Genomic DNA, 21,093 nt, shown 5'->3' with positions numbered 1-21,093 from the left:
CCAAATAAATGCAAATGTTTTGCAAAGAAGGATCAAAGATATATATTTATTTCACAATTGATTGCACATCCTAAATTTTCTAAAAAACAAGTCAACTTCCATGTTGAGGGAATTTTCTCAAAAACAAGTCAACTTCCATGTTCCCCTCAACTTATTAAATTATTAAATTCCTCTTTAGATACTTGGGTGGTCTCAAATTATTTTCACGCAGATTGTCTGTGTCGAGGGCGACCCTAAATTTTCCCCAAACAACCTAAAGAACATGGATAACTCCATGAAATATGCTCACGGAATCATCCCATTCTTGGTCTCTTTAAAATGTGGCTCCATGAAATTTGTTCACGCCATCACAATGCATCCCAAATCCTTCATTAATGAAGGAACTTTTGTCCCACACAACTTTCCTAAACCAAGTCTATTCTCCAGAGTTGTCATAGGTCACCACCCAAGGCTCTCATCTTGTTTAATATACCCAACAATGCATAGTGCATCACCATATCATCCCATTAACTTAGAAAGTCAACTCACTTGATCAAGCCAACACATTAAGCACACATTTTTGTGTTGTCATTTTTATCAAGCTAAAAAGTACTTTACAACATGGTATTTATAAAAAGCATATGGGTTTTCCTTTTGTGAAATTGTAGATTTTCAAAATTCAAAATTAAAATTTATTTAAAAAAAACTTATTATTTTGAATTTCATAGAAAATAATTATAATATAATTTTTTTTATGCGATTAATTTTAATTTTTATTGGTTTTGGTTTAAAGTTTAATTAATCTTTTACTGTTCATCTTTATTACCGAAGGTTTTTTATTTCAATTTAAGGTGAATGAGGATCTGTTAACTTTTATTTTTATTTTTATTTTTTTAATTGAGGACCTAGATTGATTCACAAGGGAATATGCTCAACATATGCTTCATGTGAATGTTTATCAATGGTTGTAGTGTGTTATAGAGTTTGTTAGGTTGCACTTACTTTTAATAAATTAGAAAAAATTAGATTTGTGCGATGTGGCTCCCCGCCCACCAATTTCCTAGGGATTTGATATTATTCCAATTCTAATAAGTTCCTCCATGATAAGTTCCCCATTATTATTATAACATTCATTTATATATAAGCAAATTTTATTTAGCAAAATGATTCATTACTTTTAATAAATTTAAAGCTCCCCACACACCAATTTCCTAGGGACTTGAGATTATCTCAATTCTAATAAGTTCTGGCCCATTTTACAATAATATGTGTAATTCCTTTTTTTCTCGTGTTAAAGTTGACCCATAGCCTTTCTATACATGGTTAATTACGTAAATGTGTGTATTAGTAAGACATTCTTCCTATTGGAATAATTTTTTTGGTTATATTTATGAAGCCTTCGGCTATATCAATCACATTAATATATTTAATGTGATTGTACTAGTTTGTAAGACCTAAAAAAATATGACAATTAAAAGCAACCATTGGTACTTGTCATAGCAATAAGATTTAGTCATATAACCTTTGTTGTCATGGAAATTTAACAATAATATAAAATTATGTGAATTTTTTATATAGCATGAACACATAAAACATAATTTACTTTTATTTATTCTCAATAATATATGAGAAGTATCTAGACATTGATTCATAAACACAAAAAAACAAATAACCCAAAACCTTTAATATATACATGAATATGGAATTTTTTAAGAAATAAATTATTCATTTTTTATTTATTGGACATTCTTTAGGGTGGAATTTTTCTAAAATTTGAAACATAATGCATATCTCCATACCTATTAGAGGTATACTTTTTATTTGAGCCATGTTTGTTTTGTTGTTGTTTCATGTTTGTTTATTGTTTGTTTGTTTGTGTTTGTTTTTGTTTTTGTTTTGGTGTGTTTGAATCATATTTGAATTTTAATATTGTGGTACTTGTTAAGATGTTGGGTTACAAAAATGTAGCAATTTCATATAGAAAAAATGGGGAAATTGGAGGTTTGGTGCAGAGAAAATATAAGATATTAAATATAATGATACCTATGTAAATATTTTTATTTTTCTCTATAAATTGGGTGTATATAATGTAAATGACAGTTAAAAATTTGATTGGTCATTTTCTTCATTAAAATATCGACAAAATTTAAGAGGCATCAGACTACATGGTGACCTGTATGCATGAAACCCTCTTTAAACACATGCATCACAATTCGAGAGCTATGCTTACAAACAAAGGTGCTCGATACTCATGGGATTATGCTCTGCTAAGTGCTGTAACATTCAGTGCATTACGTCTAGTCCGTTTCTCCAAATTACCTATACTTTCACAAATGCTCTACCCATGAACCTTTGACAGGAGGTTTTGTGGTTGTTACTGCTGGGGAATAAGCCATTGGAAATCCATGGAAACTCTAAGCTCTAATCCGCTAATAGAATCTCCTATCCTATGAGAATCGCATATCTACGACCCGGAGGGGACTCAACTAAGGTACGAGGTTGAGGTGATACTCGCCTTGGAAACCTTAGCCGCCCTCTAGCCTTGATTAGTTCAAATACGTGGAAAGCCTACATGTATGTAGTCTGTTGTTATGTGAAATCCATATCTAAGAAATAAATAGCTCTAGCGAAGAAAGAAGCTATAAGGTTTTGTCTATGTAGTTCAAAAAGAAGAGAAGGGCTCTTGCGATGCCGGTTAGCATGTGGGTCTCACAGTTTGCTGGTCGATGAACTAAATAGCTCCTATTTCCACTACTATTAAGCTAAGCCTGACTTCTACTAACAACTTTCTCTCTTTGAAGTTGTGTACATAGAATGCCATAAGGTAACTAGCCCTAGTAAGTGATTCCATAATAGCAGCCTTAGTCTGTCTTAGCTGCCGGTAATAGCTTAAGTCTGTGTACTTTCTTTTTTCTTCTTAAGAAAACTTCCTTTTGATGGGGTCCGATAGAACATTCCTAATCTGGGCAATCAAAAGAGAGTTTTTCTGTACTGATCTATACCCTTTCCTATCATCGTTTCCCTGGGCTTTGAGGTTGAGGCGAGATAGAAAGGAGGCAAGTGGTAGGTCTAATTTTGAGAGGGGAACCAATGATGATGGTAGCCAACAGACGGCATGTTTACGGGAATGCATCGATATATGATGTAGCATCTAGACGTTCAACTCTTCCACTACCTTTGAATCCCCGGGCCCGCCAAGAATTGAGTGGGAAATTGACCAATCCTTCTCCCTCTAATACCTCTCGGGAGAGCAGCTCCGGGTCCTCATTTCACATTTTGCCTCTCCCTTATGGTCGAGCCTGCTTACGCATCCTTAGTCACAACCTCATTTTGAGGGAGCTAATCGGGAACCAACCTACTAAACTGGATTTTCTTATTGAGTCAGAATGCCATAGAGATAGAATAATCAATCTAGTTTTGATTCCCTTGTAGTGCAATAACTGCTTGTTTCCGTAAGCTATACTACTTGCCTTTAGTCCCTCCCAACTACCCTTAGAGTAAGTCCCATGGCGGCAGCCTTACTTAAGAGAATGAAGAGGCTTACATACAACGCACAAGAATGAGGGAGGTTCATACGCCAGAATAACAGGCATAGGGGCTACATTGTTTGAAAATTGCCACAATCTGTCCTGGTTTCTTTGCATGAAGGTAATTGACGATAGCCCAAGTCATTTCCAGGAGGTAGGTCATAGACATTGCCCGGGTTCTCTTTGAATGGCTTCTGCTTGAACCTCTTAATCAAATACTACTCCAAAACAACATGGGAACATCCAAGCAAATCCCAAAGGCCAAACTCGCATCGATACGTGCTTGCGCCTAATCATTTTTCATCTATGTAGGAACTATTTTCAATCAACGGGCGGATAACTGATAGTCGTTCCCACCGGCCATAGGTAGGCAAAACCCAGCCGATACCGGGGGACAACAAAGCTAGACGCTCCTAGTCTCCATTCCAAAAGCAAATGTGGTCCCTACGTGTTAATATGCGATATCGCATAGAGACGTTTCACTTGTCCCATTGTGTTGATCCCGATTCCCATACAACCTCTCCATGGGTTTCATAATGTGCCATTGAAAAAAGAAATAAATCAGAACTATAGAGATGGCACTACTCCTACCTCCAACAACTACTACAACCCTATTACTATATGATATTGCATCTATAAGTGAACCTTTCACTGCTGCGGCAACGACGGCGTTGGCATGGCACTATTAATTCAAGCTTTCACTAGAGAGCTAAATGTTCTGAGTGCATGTGGTGGAGGACTACGGTAGAGGTAGGCAAAGCAGAGTTAGAGGAAGATTCATATTCGTAATCCCCTATATGGAACTGAGATAGCAAAAGTGGGATACTCCTTTGTTAGTTCAACCATATAATCTCCACTACTGCCTTTACTCTTACTCCTACTACCTTTGATACTTCTATCCCAAATGCTGCTCAAGGTTGGTCGCCTGCACTTCCTCGTACTGGTGCTACTCCATCTGCTACTCATGCATCTCGGGCTCCATATCGAAGGGATCCTACTCCTGCATCTAATCTTTGTCCTGGTAGAGGTAGTAGCTTCATGCCCTGGATACTCCCCTTTATGGATTGGTAGTCTTACCCTGTATACTGTTTTTGATTAGTCCTATGAATGTCTGAAGCCCGTCCGGCTCTCTTATGGACAATAATCAAGTCATGCAGCAGTTCAACAATATAAGCGGAAGTTCTGGATATCTGCCTAAGGATGCGCAAGCAGGCTCGACTATAAGGCCGCCATCGACTCACTCATTCATATGGGTGAGGGATTGTTTCTCCCGTGAGAGGGGCTGAACCCGTCATATACGTAAATATGCCGCTCTCATTTCCGAACCATCACATTCGCAGCCTGCCTTTAGTGTCTCGGCAAAGGAGGGGATTGCTGTTGAGCGATAGCGAGCCCGGATGAACCGAGCTGGGCTGCAGGTTCCAATGCCTAGAGTGGGTACCTTGTCAATAATACAGTGAAGATAGAATGTGTTCTAGTGATCGGCGAAGGAGCACATTTCCATCACTATGTAGGACCGACGAAAGAGAGATAGATAGGGAGAGAGAGATTAAGGAAGGCAACTGGCTATAAGCCGACTGGCCTGCCTCAGTGGAAGGCAACTGATTCAACTGAAGGAAAGGAGCTCAATCTACCCCATAGGGAATGAACGAGGTTGGGAGGGGACATTCATCCTAGAAACCTAGCCTTATGGTTTATTGGATTTTACCCTGTGTAAGGAAGGCTCAGTAATGCCTTGATATATATTGATGCATGCAATGTCCTTCGTACCTGGCCCCTCTTAAGTCTTTAGAGTCACAACACGTACCTCCCCTTTTGCTTACTGAATAGATAGATAGGTCAAGTACCTACCTAAATGGTGGATAGGTCGACCCTAAACCGAGTTATGTCGGTCCTTCTCCGAACCTCAACCGAGCGAGTGAGTTAGTTAGTATGTTCCTTATGGATGGGCTGGGCTACACACACATGCTATGATGGAAGTGAGGGAAGGTCGTTCATTAGGTTGCTTGCCTTTGAGCGGTTGCTTGTGGGTATACTGGACACATCCCCCTTGTTAGGACCAGACAGAGAACTCCATCAATCCTGAAACAACGAACTAACCCGTTCTCATAAACCGTATATAAAGATGCTTGCCGGACACACCTCGTTATCAGTCTTGCGACCGTACCAAAGGAACGATACGAGAACAGTCCCTGATCCATCTTCCTTCATCCCGGTGCTTGATCCACACGTTGGTACCCAACCCTTGGCCCATGGAGAAATGTACCTATCTGGTTAGCCTGATGAGACCGACCTATCTCCTTGCTCATTAGGTTCTGACTCGCACTCTTCTAACAACCCATCAACCCCCTTCAAAGGCCATTTCCGTGTCGTTTATGGTATGTTGAACGACGTTTACGATAGGATGATTTTCCCATCCATCCAATCAGGCATCCCAACTTCATCAGGCGTTATTAGTGGACTTTCCCGAAGGCTTTTGAAAGTGATGCAACATATATAAGGAATGATTATGAAACCTGGCCCAGTTACCTGAAGCTCACGTGCAAGCAGTAGTTACGAATCACAGTCGAGCCCCTCTCCTTGCCCGGTGCGGGACAAGTAATAAATTCCTCTCCTTAACAGTCGAGCCCCTGCCGGTCCTCACCATCGGAATGGTGAGCCCCTACCGGTCCTCTCCTTATCAGTCGAGCCCCTTGTCGGGTCCTTGCACTAGGAAGCGCAAGCCCCTCCGAGACCTTAATTTCTCTGCCTGAAAGGAATAATTGCTTGCTCGACGTTAGAAGAGCAAGGAACGTAGTGCTTGCTTGACGTTAGGAAAGCAAGGAACGTAGTGCTTGCTTGACGTTAGGAAAGCAAGGAACTGACCACCATTTATCTTCCTTGCCCCCCGGAGGGACAAGCAGCTTCGCACCTTAATTTCTCTTGTAAAATAGAGCAAGTTCGTATCCTCACTTCCACCCTTTCAGTAGTGAAAATGCCAGGTGCCAAGGCAATAGCAGCTTAAAGGCCCTTTCGTCTAAGCTCTCTTACCCGCCCAGTGAAGAGCTCAGAGGTATAGAGCACTTGTACCTTTGGCTAAAAGCCCGTAACTTCCCGGCTCCATATATGGATGCTCAACTACGGATATGCCAGAGGTGGGTGCTTTTACAGATAGACTTTGAGTTTTGACCCCTTTTAAGGCTGAGGCCTAGACACTGAACTTAAGGTACCAATATACAACCCTTCCTTTAGGGAGGCAATGGGTCAGCCTACACGATGAATGGAGGAAGTGGGTGGCACAGGAACAACCACTCGTTGGATTCTGCCAGAAGAAAAAAGATATGGAGCGATGGATGCCCTCGTTATAACTGATTTGGACCTGGTCCTGCCTTTACAGGTGCTGCTGGCTGTTGATTTTACTCAATGCCACAAGCACCACCTTTTCCTATGGATATGGAACTAGGCGCGAAAGGACTGGAATATGAAACTGGAACAACAACAACGGCGGGCAGGTCCAAGCTGAAAGAACAAAACAAACTGACACAGGTACTAGCACTGCATGGATTGATTGATGAATGGACAGATACCAGATGAAACAAGCACAGGTTGGGGCATCATTTCTCTTGTTCTATTTATTCAATCGTCCAATATGATAAAAAGACTCTCGTACCAAGCAAGCAAGGTATCGGGAAAAAGACATACAGGGTTGGAGGTCGTTGGTTAGTCGTTTACCAACGGAAAGCATGGGATATTTATCGAAATATGTTGTATACAATATTATGCTTGCTGCCAGAGCCAGCCAGGCGTTTTCACATTATTGAAAGGGTAGGCCTATTCACATTTCATATTGATTATATGAGCGATTCTGAAAATGGATACCTGCAATACGGCCCTGCGGTCAAGAGAGGGAGGGTGAGGCATAACCCGCATGAAATCAGTCAACGCTACAACGTGCAAATATGGGCGGGCATTTCAAGATAGAGAGGTTGGAACCCAAGTTGAAAGTGTTTCGTAAGCGCACTCAAATGGTCTTAGAATTGGTTTTGATCTGTCATAGCCCCGAGCTCTCCATGATCGATTGCTGGATGGCATGGAATGGCTGGTCATCTTCCGAGGTATGGAATAGCTTTTCGTCTTCCTTCTTGATTGGACGAGGATCAATCGCTTCGAATGAAACTGGTCCTGGGGACCTTATATCTATTCATGTGGGGGGTCAATAGGAGGCAAGGCTGATTATTGCAGAACGGACGTGTTAAGAGGAAGGCACGGAGTGGTATCAATCTAGTTTGATCCGGAAGGCAGGCCGGGAATCAAAAGATTCTCCCTATTGGCGGAGAAGGAAGGTCGGGTTGGAATTCTAAGATGATATCACAAAGCCCAAGGATACCTCTAATTCTACCAACATGTTGTGCTGAGAGCAACCAACCAATGCATAAAAAAGCCTGCCAATTAGGAGAATAAGAATATGAGTCATGCCGCCCACCACCAAAGGAGGGGGAGAAGGAAGATAAAGAAAGAGAGCCACCACTGCCATATTTGCAAAGAGTATTGGTGTAAAGGCTTAACAAAGTAGGAAGTTATAAAGAAGTATAGTTATTATGTGCATGTGGGTTTCTTCTGGTCTGAGGGGAAGATGCGTTGGTTGGATTGGTATTTCAGAGGCAGGAAGAAGACGTCTTGAAACACTTTCGAGTCAATAACCCCAACCTTTCCGATTGGTGTGGAATTGTCCAACCACTAAGTTCTTCCAGTCATTATATATGTAAGAAAACATCCATTTAGTCAGCAAGCGATAAAAAGCAAGCCCCGGTTATAGACTACGGAATGGGTTCTGTTGCTATTGACGCCTACCCAATTAACCAAGAGTAACCGATCAAGACCAACCAAGGAGCAACCAACCAAAACTAACCAAGTTGGCAAGTACTTATTTCATAATTGTTTCAAGTATTAATTCATCAAAGCAGGGCATGTAAGGAAGGATGGCTAGCAGGGATACCGAACCAAAGCAACTGATCCACACTAACCCATCGAGAGAAACCAATCAGTACAAGCTAGCATCACTAACCGAAAACAACCTCATTGAATACTTATCATCCAATCGATTCAATCCATTCGAGACTAACCAATGTTGGACACTAACGAATCAAGGGAAGGAAAGGTCTGGAGGGTCTTGCGCTTCCAAGTGCAAGGTCCGGCAGGGGCTCGACTGATAAGGAGAGGAAATAACCAGGCATTGAGCACCAGACCTTTGTGCTTGCTTACTAGATCCCCCTATGGCATATACGTATACGACAGGACAAAGTAACCTAGGTTGATGCGATACAGGTCTTCCCTCGGGCACTATATAAGCTAAGGAATAATTACGGGCAGAGCAGCAGGACAGCGGGTCCACCTATAGTACCGAGCATTGCCACCTATAGTACCTATCATTGTTAGGGTTGAGTAGCACAGGAGTTCGACAGATTCAAAGAGTAGCACGAAGAGTAGCCCTTCCTTCTTCCATCTGCTGCGATCTCCAATGGACCCACCCTCTGTGATACACACACTCACAGTGATCTGCCTGCACATCGTAGGATCTCGCGTATCCAGTCGATGTTTCCCCTATACCGTTACGTTGATGTCAGTAAGGAACAACCCTGAGCGATATGTTAGTTAGAAGAGCCATAGGAGACACACACCATAGCTCGGGCGGAGAAACTTGCTTGTATAGCTTTCAGCGTTCGGCCATACCTTCTTGACCGATTGACTTGGGTCTACGCCAGCTATAGCAACTCCGGTAATACCTTTTTCCGTTAAGCCAGTCCATACTTGTTCTCAATGCCTCATGTTTTGGCCTCGTGAGTCATATGGTCTTCCTAGCTGATTCTCCTCGTACGGGTGAGCGAGTGAGATTGCAGTAACTAATCTCTATCAGTAAGCGGGGTCCCAATAACCCAGCCTTGATCTCAATGTTTACCCATAGTTTCAAAAAGGGTGTTGTTCGCTCTAATCCATTTACTCAACTATTCCTTTTTTACTCACCTATCCCAGCCAACATGAGCGTTGCTGCACTGCACTATAGCGGTGGCGCGATCTATCTTCCTTTCTACGCTCCAAAAAAGCAACTATAGCCGGGTGATCGGGGAAACTATCACTATGATTTCTGAACATGAGCTCGGCACAGAAGCAATTTTTGATCTCTACGAAAGGACATACATTCAATTATCACGTAAATAGATAGGTGATCTCCGAAGAAGCGCTACTCGACTCAACTATCGCTATGCGGGTTATACATCTTTCCTCCCCTCAGATTCAGATAACTCATGCTTTGGGACCGCCCCACTTCAAATCGATAAGGCTCCTGATCCCACCCGGTTATCTCACTCTCAATTGGTAAGGCTCTCTGGGTCTATCTATTTAGAAACGTGCCCAACGTCCGGGGCAAGAGAGCTTGCCGTGATTATAAACCCACATGGGATGGGATGATAGGTCTGATGGTAGTGATGATGGGCTGGATGCTGGTATGCTGGGCTGATAGTGATGGTATGGATGGTAGTGATGATGGTATGGATGGTAGTGATGTGATTAGCTGGTCTCAGGGAAGAGCGCTCAAACCTCCGCCTCCTTAATATGCAAGAATAGGAGGGAAAGATGTTCAAACCTCCGCCCCCTCCTAATTGGGTGAAAATGACAAATCTCGTAGGGAACGTAGTCGAAAGAATGAATGCATAATGACATATGCCCATATATGCATGATCTGCTAAAGCGTAATTACGTATATAATGAATGACTGCATCGATATATGTGTCATACCAGATTCGATGTGATTCATTAGTCATTCTTGAGAGATTGAATGATGCTCGTTATATATGTCATTACGTTCTCTCGAAGAATTGATCAAAGAATTAGATAGGTAATTCCGTAATGAATTCTATATGTCATTATGCATTCATGAATTCTATATTCCCGTGGTTCATTCTTTATATATGTCATTACGCTTCAAAACCTCCGCCTCCTCTCCCTAGCGGTCGAGCTTGCTTGCGCATCCTAAAATGGCAAAACGAATAGTGTATTCTGCTAAAACCTCCGCCAAGGATGCGTAAGCAGGCTCGACTGATAAGGAGAGGACCGACAGGGTGCGTAAGCACACTCGACTGTCAAGGACCCGACAGGGGGCTCGACTGATAAGGAGAGGATGCGGAGCACGCTCGACCAACGGGAGAGGATGCGGAGCACGCTCGACTAATAAGGCCGCCATCGGCTCGACTGATAAGGCCGCCATCAATTTATCGCTCGACCATTAAGGGACGGAGTCACTCACTATTCATATGGTGAAGGATTTATCGCTCGACCATAAGGGTTTTAACGCTCACTCATCATATGGGTGAGGGACGGAGTCACTCATTATTCATATGGTGAGGGATTTATCGCTCGACCATAAGGTCCAGAGGCGCTCGACCATAGGGAGAGGATGCATAAGCAGGCTCAACTGTTAAGGAGAGGACCGGTAGGGGCTCGACCATAAGGGCCGCCATCGCCGCCATCGAGAGGGAGAGGGAGAGGATGCTACAGCATGGATCGACTAACGGGAGAGGATGCCCCCGGCAGGGTGAGGTAACGAACGCTCGACTGTTAAGGAGAGAGCTTGACCGTAAGGGAGAGGAATTTCTTGCTTGACCCTCCGCGGGAAAGGAGCGAAGCTGCGGGTAAGATTCTCAGGGCCTAATCTGACCGGAAATACCCTCTCCTTAGCAGTCGAGCCCCTGCCGGTCCTCACCCATCGGAATGAGTGAGTGACCCCTATAAAGGAGTAGGGGCCCTCTATTTGTGTCAAATACCTGAGCAGAGCTCAGGGTTGGGTTGACCTGGACGCGGCTCACCCTAACGGTGTACCTTTTGCATAATGGGTCAGCGAGTAAATGGTAACAGCGGCTTAAGCCATTAAGTGTAGGCGCTTTCCAGCCAGGGAATCTCCCAGTTGTGACTATTTGACCCGAAACCAATCGATCTAGCCATGAGCAGGTTGAAGAGAGCTCCAACAGGCCAAGGGTGAGCTTGTCGAACTCTCGACTGTAAGGAGAGGCCCGGTAGGACCCGTTAGGGGGCTCACTATTCATATGGTGAGGGTGAGCCTGCCGAACTCTCGACTATAAGGCCGCCATCGACTCACTCATTCCGATGCCCACCACCCAATAAGCATCAAGGATAGCACACTCGACCACTATTTACCCACCCACCCCAATCCCCGGGGCCCGGTAGGACCCGTTAGGGGGCTCACTATTCATATGGTGAGGGTGAGCCTGCCGAACTCTCGACTATAAGGCCGCCATCGACTCCATCAAAAAATACATGGGCTCAGAAGAATAAGATATGAGTCTGCCACCTTTTTGTTGTCACCTTTGTGTGTGCTAGTAAATACACCATTTTTTCTAATAATGTTGTTACAAGAAAGAGTGATTTGGTAGACAACAAAAACTTTGTCTCAAGGCAAAAGAAAGATAAATACTACATTGTGTATAGCTAAATATATTTATATGTTTTTATTTATTTTATTATAAAGCCCTTATTGTTTTGATGATAATTGAAGAAAAAAATAAAATAAATTACATTATTAATTGTATATGATTAAAAAAAATTATATAAATTTTTTAAGATTACAAAATCCTATTACTCTTATAATAAATTAGGAATAGTTTCTATCTTAATATCCCAAATAATTTATACTTTTACAATCTCAAAAAAAAATATCCCATAAACATTTCATTATTAATATACCTGCACTTTTTATTTTAAATAAATTATATTAATATTAATATTTAATATATCCAATACATTACTTAAAATTAATACATTATTGTTAAACCAATTCAATTTTTGAAGATTTCTCGCTGAATGAAAGCAAGGGGTGTACATTGGCCACTACCATGTCAAATAATATTGAACGATTTATATGGTTTTTATGTACATTGAATATTAACGTTATTGCCATATAAATATTACATAATAACTATATCCCCTCATCATCCATGATACAATGATCATGATTATTATCCTTACCTAATGAACTAATATATCCGATTAAAAAAAATTATAAGTAATTTCTACTTATTGAAATTGTATATATCTCTACAAAATTAAAATAAGACAATTCTCAAGATTTATCATTACATCCAACTATTTGAAAAAGTTAGATAAGATTGTAAAATCCTAAGTCCATGTCAGCTGCCATATAAATATTACATAATAACAATATCCCCTCATCATCCATGATACAATGATCATGATTATTATCTTTACATAATGAACTAATATATCCAATTAAAAAATTTATAAGGAATTTCTACTTATTGAAATTGTATATATCTCTACAAAATTAAATTAAGACAATTCTCAAGATTTATCATTACATCCAACTATTTGAAAAAGTTAGATTAGATTGTAAAATCCTAAGTCCATGTCAGCGTTTTCAGTGTGTCCTCACCTCTCATCATCCATGATACCATCATTATTATCCTTACATAATGGACTAACATATCCAATTAAAAATGTTGATAAGTAATTTCTACTTACTGAGATGGTATATATCTCCCAAAAAAAATAATAATTAAACTTAGACAATTCTCAGCCATACATACGTTTGAAAGGACAAGATTTATCATTACATCAAACTATTTAAAAAAAATAGATTAGATTGCAAAATCCTAAGTGCATATCTGCTTTTTTAGTGTGTCTTTTCGATTTTGAGAAGGCGAAGAACTCATCTCTTTGATAAACATGTTCATGTAATGAGTAAGAGTAATGATTTCAAGTCAGTTAATTTAATTTTTAATATATATATATATATATAAAATGATTATACCTATTATAATAATTTGAATATATATATATATATATAAAAAGAGATTTATTAACTATTTCAGGTTATAAATAGTATATTTGAATACATTTTGGTTATAAAAATGCTCATTTGATTGTTTAAAGTTTTGGTTTAATAATTTTTAAGTTTTGGTTTAATAATTTTTATATTTTGATGTATTACATAATGTTTTTAAATTTTCATAATAGTTTCGAATATAATTTTTAGTTTTAAAATGCATATGAAATAATAAAGTGTACATATAAAGTTATTTCTAAAATGCATATGAAATAATAAATTGTATATGTAAAGTTAAAGAATGTAGAACAAGTGTATCATAGTAGCTGTTTAATTTAAATATAACTAAATTAAAGTAAAATTATTGAATTCAAATTAGTATTAAGGTTTAGAATATAATCAATTTAGGCTTTACTGATTGGTAAATTGAGCTATTTGGTTAATTATAGTTTTGCATTGTGGTAGTGGAGAATATAATCCTAACCCACTACAATAATAATGTCTTATTGTAGTTATAATGTTTTTGTTAAAAGTTAAAAAGTTTTATATTTTTACTATATATATATATATATATATCACCAAGAGTTACCATAGCTATTGCTCAAGGCTGTTCGTCTAGTCCAATTTGTCCAATAATGCATTGTGCATCACCATGTAGATAGTCAACTTACTCCGTCAAGCACATATTTTTGAGCAGTTAAGTTTATTTATTATACCTGTCATATTTAGTTTTTCATTGATTTGCTATTAGGGGAGGGACGCCATTACGAATGCGCCCTCCACTCCACCTTAGCTACGGGCACACGGATGCCACTCCCGCTTGTACGACACCTGCCCGACGTGTCCTGCCACGTGTTGTGGTGGGTGTCAGCCTTCAAAAACCTAATTTTACTCTTTCCTTCGGTTGCTTCCACCTGTTTGCCGCGATCTCTGTTCTGCTCCATGTATTTCTGTTCGGGTTCGGTGTTTGGGCGAAGCCCTCCACCAACGATGGCGCGGGATGGCTCCATTACCTATGCACCTTGTCTGCCATTGTTGACATGCTAACCGGGCTAGTTTGCTTGCACGTACTCGTTAACAGAACATGGTTTCTGCTGTTCTTGTTTATTGTTGTTCGTTCTGGACTGCCAGGGGTTTACAAATACCTTGGTGGTTGTTTCATTCACGCGGCCTGTTGTTTGGGAAGGAGCCAATACCAATTTCTAGCCAGTTCGAGGTCGAAGGTAAATTTACAAGTAATTTACAGGTTTTTATGGTTTTTGTTTCAAATTGTCTTTGAATATTTATGCCATTGGCTAATTTCCTACTTTTTTCATGTTTTCCAAGTTGGTTGCAGGTCTGGCGAGCTCTGGAGAAGGTCTGGACATGGAAGACGCTTGGACATGGCTTCTACATCTATTCGGTAGGAAAAATCCTACCAGCCATTGCCACTGTGTTTTTCAACACCTCACCTTCTGTGTTTTTCAACACCTCACCTTCCTATTGGAATTTTTGTTATTTTTGCTCTTGGAGTTTCAGGTTGCATTTCAAAGGGTTTTGCAGGTTTAGGGTTTTGAGGGTTTTGCTTATGCCTAATGTGAATGTATGAATTTTGAGGTTTAGGGTTTTGCTTTTGCCTAATGTGAATGTATGAATTTTGAGGTTTAGGGTTTTACTTATGCCTAATGTGAATGCACGAATTTTGATGTTTATGCTATACATTGGATTTAACTGGTAGTGTGTTCCCAGATAGATTGATTTATAAGTTGTGTTGGTGGAAGATTGTTAATTGAGTTCTGGTATGGTTACATCGTTTATAGTTTTCTTTAGGCCATCATGTGTTGCTTGAGTCAGTTATAATTTAATTTGTATTTGGTATATTTTAATGAACCACAAAGTTATTGGCAACAATTGTAACAAGTAAAAACATTTTCTTAAGGCATTTAAATGTGGATATTTGAGCATGTTTTTTTTTTTTTTTTTGACAATAATGGATATTTTTATTTAGGGCGGCAAACTAGCTGCCGCATGCTCTTACATTACAGCAATGACAGAGATAGATTCTCGTGGATAGCTGTTTGGAATTGTTGTCAAAGAAACCAGAAGACAGATCACCGAGAAAGGTTCGCCTCACTTTAGGGATATTACCAGGCAGACAAGTGATCGGGTTCAATGGGTTGTTCGCTTCGCCTACTTTGACAGGAGAATGTCCCTCAAAGTTGAGTGAGGTGCTGTAGGGCAATGGGCGAAGCATCGCACAAGGGCCAAAAGACTTACTTGGGCATTTCATGTTTGTGGCGACCTCCTTCGTGCAATACATAAGAGCAACGATGCAATTGATTGGTGGAAAGTAGTGATTATCCGCTTCTACTTTGGAGATGCTGCTGCTGTAAAGGAGAAGCTCCAACGCAGGGCCCAATTTTTGCATCGCACAGATATACAAGTCGAGATTGCAGCCTTTCGGAGATGAGAAACTTTGATAATGATGTAAATGGGCTTCAGATTTGAGAGCAGAGTAAAAGTCAATACTGGAACTGAGTTGGAATCTTGAAGGTCCTTTGTGGACGCTTGAAACATAAGGCGCCGAGAGGAAACAGAGGCCATTGAAAGGAAGACTAACAAGAGATGAGAACAGGCCTGAGACCACAGTTTTAAATAGTTTGATACTACAATGAGGTGAGATCCCGAAGAGCAGGGTACTGAGGAGTAGAATGATAGCCCTAGGATCAATTGGGAAAGGAAGTCCGATCAGCAGGAGCATTAAGGAATGGAACAAGAAGATTCAATCGAATTGACCACCAGAGATCTCCGTTTACAGAGGGAGCCAAGATTGGCCTCCATATCAGCTTGAGAGTTGAGATTCCATAATATGTGGAAGAAGGAGATTTTACTGAACTTGGGCAATAAGAGCCAGATTTTTTTGATAATAGTGGCTAAATGAACCTGATGGGGGGTCTTATGAGAGGTCAATGCCTGGATGATAAGTCTGGAATCTCCAAAGACAGAGAGAGAGAGGATATTTCTATTAATCGCCAGATTCAGCCCCTGCCACAGTGCGAGAGCCTCCGCTCTGTTATTGGATTCGATACCCAGACCCCAATGGAACCGCAATTCCGATGAACCTCCAGGACGCAGAAGAACCCCACCACTGCCAGCAACCCCAGGGTTTCCTTTAGAGGCCCCATCGAAGAATAAACAATGATCATCCAAGGCCGATCTCCACTTGATAAACTCCAGTTCCTCCAGCCTAATCTCCCAGTTGGCATGGGAAAATGCAGGAGGAATAGACCTTTCCTTCAGATTCGGAACTAGTTCTTTAAGCCAATGCTCCTCCTCTTTGACCAGACTCATTTCATTCCTTGAGGAAGTATTGGCTTCCAAAGCCTCGCCCAACAAAGCTTTGATTTTAGAAATAACTCTTGTAGAAGTGTAGCTTTCTCCTCTGAAAATTCTATTATTCCTCTCCAACCACAACTTCTAGTAGATGAATTTAGGGATCCACATCCAGCTTGTTTTAAGAAGACTTTTTTTTGTAAGGCAAAAGGGAGATAAACTGGCCCAAGTTTGGAGCAGAGAAGGAATGTTGCCTGGGAGGTCAAGTTTAGCTGGACCTAACATCCGTACTCCCCTCCATACTACAAGAGCAAAGGGGCAAAGCAATAGCAGATGATTGGCAGTTTCTTAATCAGACAAGCAAAGGGGGCACCTGGAAGGCCCTTCCATCCCTCGTCTACGCAAATTATCTCTGGTAAGAATGCTTTGGTGCGCTACAGTCCAACAGAAGAAGTCAATTTTGGGGAGTGAGGGGAAATCCCATATAAATTTCCATTGAGCTAGGTCAGGAGGAGCATATGGAACAACCATCATTCTTTTATAACCTTCGGAAGCAGTGTAAGAGCCTGAAAGGGAGCCCCAGCCTCTTTTGTCCTTAGAAGTGGCCTTTGAGGGAGATTTGCCTTGAAGCAGATCTAACAGTAATGAAGCTTCCCCCTGCAACATAAGGGGAACCTCCCCCAGATTCCAACAATCCCAGAGTCTACCGGGATCATCCTTCCAGTTAGATATATCCCACAGAGTGTACAAATTGCAGGACTGAAGCCAAGATTTGATATTTGCTAGACCTTCCACTTGAATCAAAGGTTGATCACCCAGAATCGAGTCTTCCTAGATTTTGATTTTTCTCCCATTACCAGGGATCCAGTGGAGATAATGGCTGAATTGCTCCATAGCAGAACTGCAAAGATTGAAGATCGGAGATCCTTTTAAAGATCTTGGGGGCTTATCCAAGCATCTCAAGCATTGCCCTTGGAAATATTTCTTCCAAATGACTCTTTTACTCCAGCTAGAGTTCCCAGAGACTAAATTCCACAGGATCTTGGATCCCAAAGCAAGGTTTTGAGCAGCCAAGTTACGCAGGTGGAAGCCTCCTTCCAGAAGAGGTCTCTTGAGAGTCTCCCGATTCACTAAGTGGAGCCTTCTATCGTTGTTGTTCCCACCTTCCCACAGAAATCTTCTCAACAGACTGTCCATTTTACTGAGAAAGGTTTTGGGGGCAAGGAGAATGGAGTGTTGATATAGAGGCATACTTATAAGGACCGATTTCATAAGGATGACTTTCCCTGCATTATTCAGCCAAGAGGCTCCCCAAGCTTGGATTCTGATCTTTAGCTTGTCGAGCAGTGGCAGCCAATGAGCAACTTTAGGCTTGGATTTGAAGATTGGGATCCCGAGATATTTAAATGACTCCCAATTTCGAATTCCGTCCATTTCTAAGAGCCTTGCAATATCTGACAGCTCCTTGATCGAGCAGTTCCAGCCATAGATAGAGCATTTTCGATAGTTAATCTTGCTGCCCGAGAACAACCTGTAAATGTCCAGCTCCTTCTTGAAGGATCTGGCAGAGTTTATGCTGGCTCCTCCAAGCAGCAAGGTGTCATCGGCGAACTGGGCATGATTAATGTCTTTCACCTTGTGAGTCGTTCTGAGGCCAGGCAGGGTTTGAATCTGTTGGTTATGATCGAGTTGGAAACTGAGCACCGAGGCCTGAACAACATAGAGGAGTGGAGACAAAGGACATCCTTGTCTAAGGCCCCTAGAGGCTTGGAAGAAGTCAGTAGAACGGCCATTGACCAGTGGCGCGATCCATGGCGAGGCAATACAGGCATTCACCCAATTTATGAAGGCTGTTGAGAAGCCTAACTTCTTCATCACAATGAACAAAAATTCATGTCTCACCCTATCAAATGCGTTAGCCAGATCGAGCTTAATCACCATACCTTTCTCGTTTCTTTGGCAGCTAGAGTGAACTGCTTCTTGCACCAGCACAATGTTGTCCAATATCTTTCTTCCTTTTATGAAGCCGCCTTGATTTTCAGGGATGATGGCTGGCAATATATTCTTAAGCCTGTTGGCAATTATTTTGGAGACCAGCTTGTAACTGGAATTGCACAAGGAAATGGGCCTAAATCTGCTGAAGTCGGAGGCGCCTTTCTCTTTTGGGATCAAGGCGAGAAAGGCCGAATTGATGCCACCGCCCAGCTTTGCACAATTCTGGGACTTTCTGACCATTCTCAATAGATCTTTTTTGATTGTTGACCAGCAAGTCAAGAGAAACCTGACAGAGAACCCATCAGGGCCTGGGGCTTTATCAGGCTCCATGCAATCCAGAACTTTCTTAAGCTCGTCCATACTGATCGGAGCAGTCAACATAGCATTATCTGATTCCTGAACGCACTTGGGAATTAAGTTAATCGGGTAGGCATGAGGATCAATAGGGGGTTCTTCAGGAGCCGAATAAAGATCTTTGAAGAAGGAGTAAGCAGCTCTCTTAATGCCATCGAAATCCTTAACCACAACGTTTTGGTAATGTATCTCAGAAACTGATTTGAAATGCTTTCGAGCTTCGGCTTGCTTATGAGAGAAGCTGGTGTTTTTATCTCCGGACTGTAACCATAGATTCCTAGACTTCTGTCTCCAGAATTCTTCCTCCTCCCTGCTAGATCTGTGAACCTCTTTTTGCAGCTCGACTTCTTTTTGGAGAAGACTTTGTGTTACAGGACTGTGCTCCATAGCTAATTGATGAGCAGCAAGACTATTAAGAGATTCTTTTCTTTTGGCAGAAGGGGTTTTCAATCTTTTAGCCCACTCCTTAAGACTTCTTTTCAGGCCCCTGATTTTCTCTTCCCACACAAAGAATGGAGAACCATGGACAGGCCTATTCCAGGCTTCAGAAACCACCTCTTGGAATCCTTCTTGCTGAATCCACAGAGGACTGAAACGAAAAGGGATGGGGCCTAGATTACCATCCAGGGAAAGCTCGAGGAGGATGGGCTTATGATCAGAAGTGAGATTTGGTAGAATTTTAGAAGTGGCCATAAGACCGCATGTCAGGAAAGAAGAGTGGACAAGGAATCTGTCCAAACAGGCAGCAATGTGATTGGGGGCTAATCTTTTGTTGGACCAGGTGTATTTCCCTGAAGAAGGTTTAATATCCTCCAGATCCCAGCCCAGCATAATATCTTCAACCCATTCTCTGGCAGGGTCCCTGACAATGGAGCCTCCCTTTTTCTCATCAACAGCAAGGGTGACATTCAGGTCACCTGCAATAATGATATTTCCTGGATTTTGCTCTGAAAGAAAGGATTGAAGCGAGTTCCAACAAATTTTTTTCTCGCCTGGCAATACCGGAGCATAAAGATTAAACATACTTACTTGTTGACCAGAATCTTTGTGGAGGAGCTGAGTGAAAAGCCAATGGGGGCTACTTTTTTCTTGAATAAGATCATATATGGTGCTGTTCCAAAAGGTGGCTATTCCACCAGAAGCGCCTCTAGCACTAACCGCTCTTCCATGACCTTTTTGCCAAAAAACTTTACTAGATTGGAGGAGAAGAAGATCCTCCAGCTTTGTCTCCTGGATGAGGAGGATTTCAGGTGAATATATTCTCACTATGTCTTTCAAGGCTTCCTCTTTCAACCTGCTACCTAAACCTCTGCAATTCCAGGAGACGTATTTCATTATTTACTGACTTGGGGGATTGAGGCTCCTTTTGGAGCCCTGTTACTCTTGCGCCCAGATCTAGTATTCATCATTCCTTTGAGGGTTTCTTGGGAACCTTGGAGGACATCTAGATAAGTTTTTTCCTCTCTCTGTTTCTTCTTGGATTTCCGACCCCTAGTCGTCTTGATAGGAGTGACTTGCGAATTGTCAGTTTCAGAATCTCTCTCTTCTGATTCTCCCTCAGAATCGGAGGCAAGACTGATGTGCTCTTCGTTGCCTTCGTTTCCCCTCTGACCATCATCAACTGGTGGAACAGTTGATTCGACTTTAGTTTCTTTCACTTGCTTCAACTTATTTTCTGTATCCTCTTGGGTCTCCATGACATCCACCTTTTCTCCTGAGGAGGAGCCATCTTTAGAAGCAGCAATGGCCTTTGTATTAGTTTGTGGCTTCCCCAATGGTACGGAGTTATTCTGCCCCGGGGGCTTTGGAACAGCCTTTCCCTTTTTAATTTCTTTCCATCCTTCTTCTTCAACCTTGTTCCCTGTTGGAGCTTTTGGGCAGTTTCGCTGGAAGTGTCCATGCTCATGACAGGTTCGGCATTTGAAAGGCAACTGCTCGTAGTCCAGCTTCTGGTAATGCTGCCATTCTCCAACTGTAAGTTTGACCGCTTCTGGCAGACCGGCTTCCAGATCGACTTCCACGCAGATTCTAGCGCAGGTATATTGGCCCTTGTGATCAGCTTTGTCAATGAAACGACCCAGCCCATTACCAATC

General features: G+C 41.5%; 1 protein-coding gene across 1 annotated transcript in view; it reads right to left on the bottom strand.

The window, feature by feature from the left end:
* LOC149226375 (uncharacterized) overlaps positions 1 to 19,692 on the bottom strand; it is a 39,914-nt gene extending 20,222 nt beyond the window's left edge. Inside the window, exon 1 of the mRNA XM_089380186.1 lies at positions 18,932 to 19,692. Coding sequence (XP_089236312.1) covers positions 18,932 to 19,692 — 761 coding nt within the window. The remainder of the gene's footprint in view (positions 1 to 18,931) is intronic.
* Positions 19,693 to 21,093: the final 1,401 nt, after the last annotated feature.

The sequence above is a fragment of the Pinus tabuliformis genome, chromosome J (assembly GCF_031772625.1).
Source record: "Pinus tabuliformis cultivar Carrire ecotype Pingquan chromosome J, CPIR1, whole genome shotgun sequence".
In the NCBI taxonomy this organism is placed as follows: Eukaryota; Viridiplantae; Streptophyta; class Pinopsida; order Pinales; family Pinaceae; genus Pinus; species Pinus tabuliformis.
The sequence above is the reverse complement of the archived record's forward strand: the minus strand, read 5'-3'. Positions and strand labels throughout refer to the sequence as shown.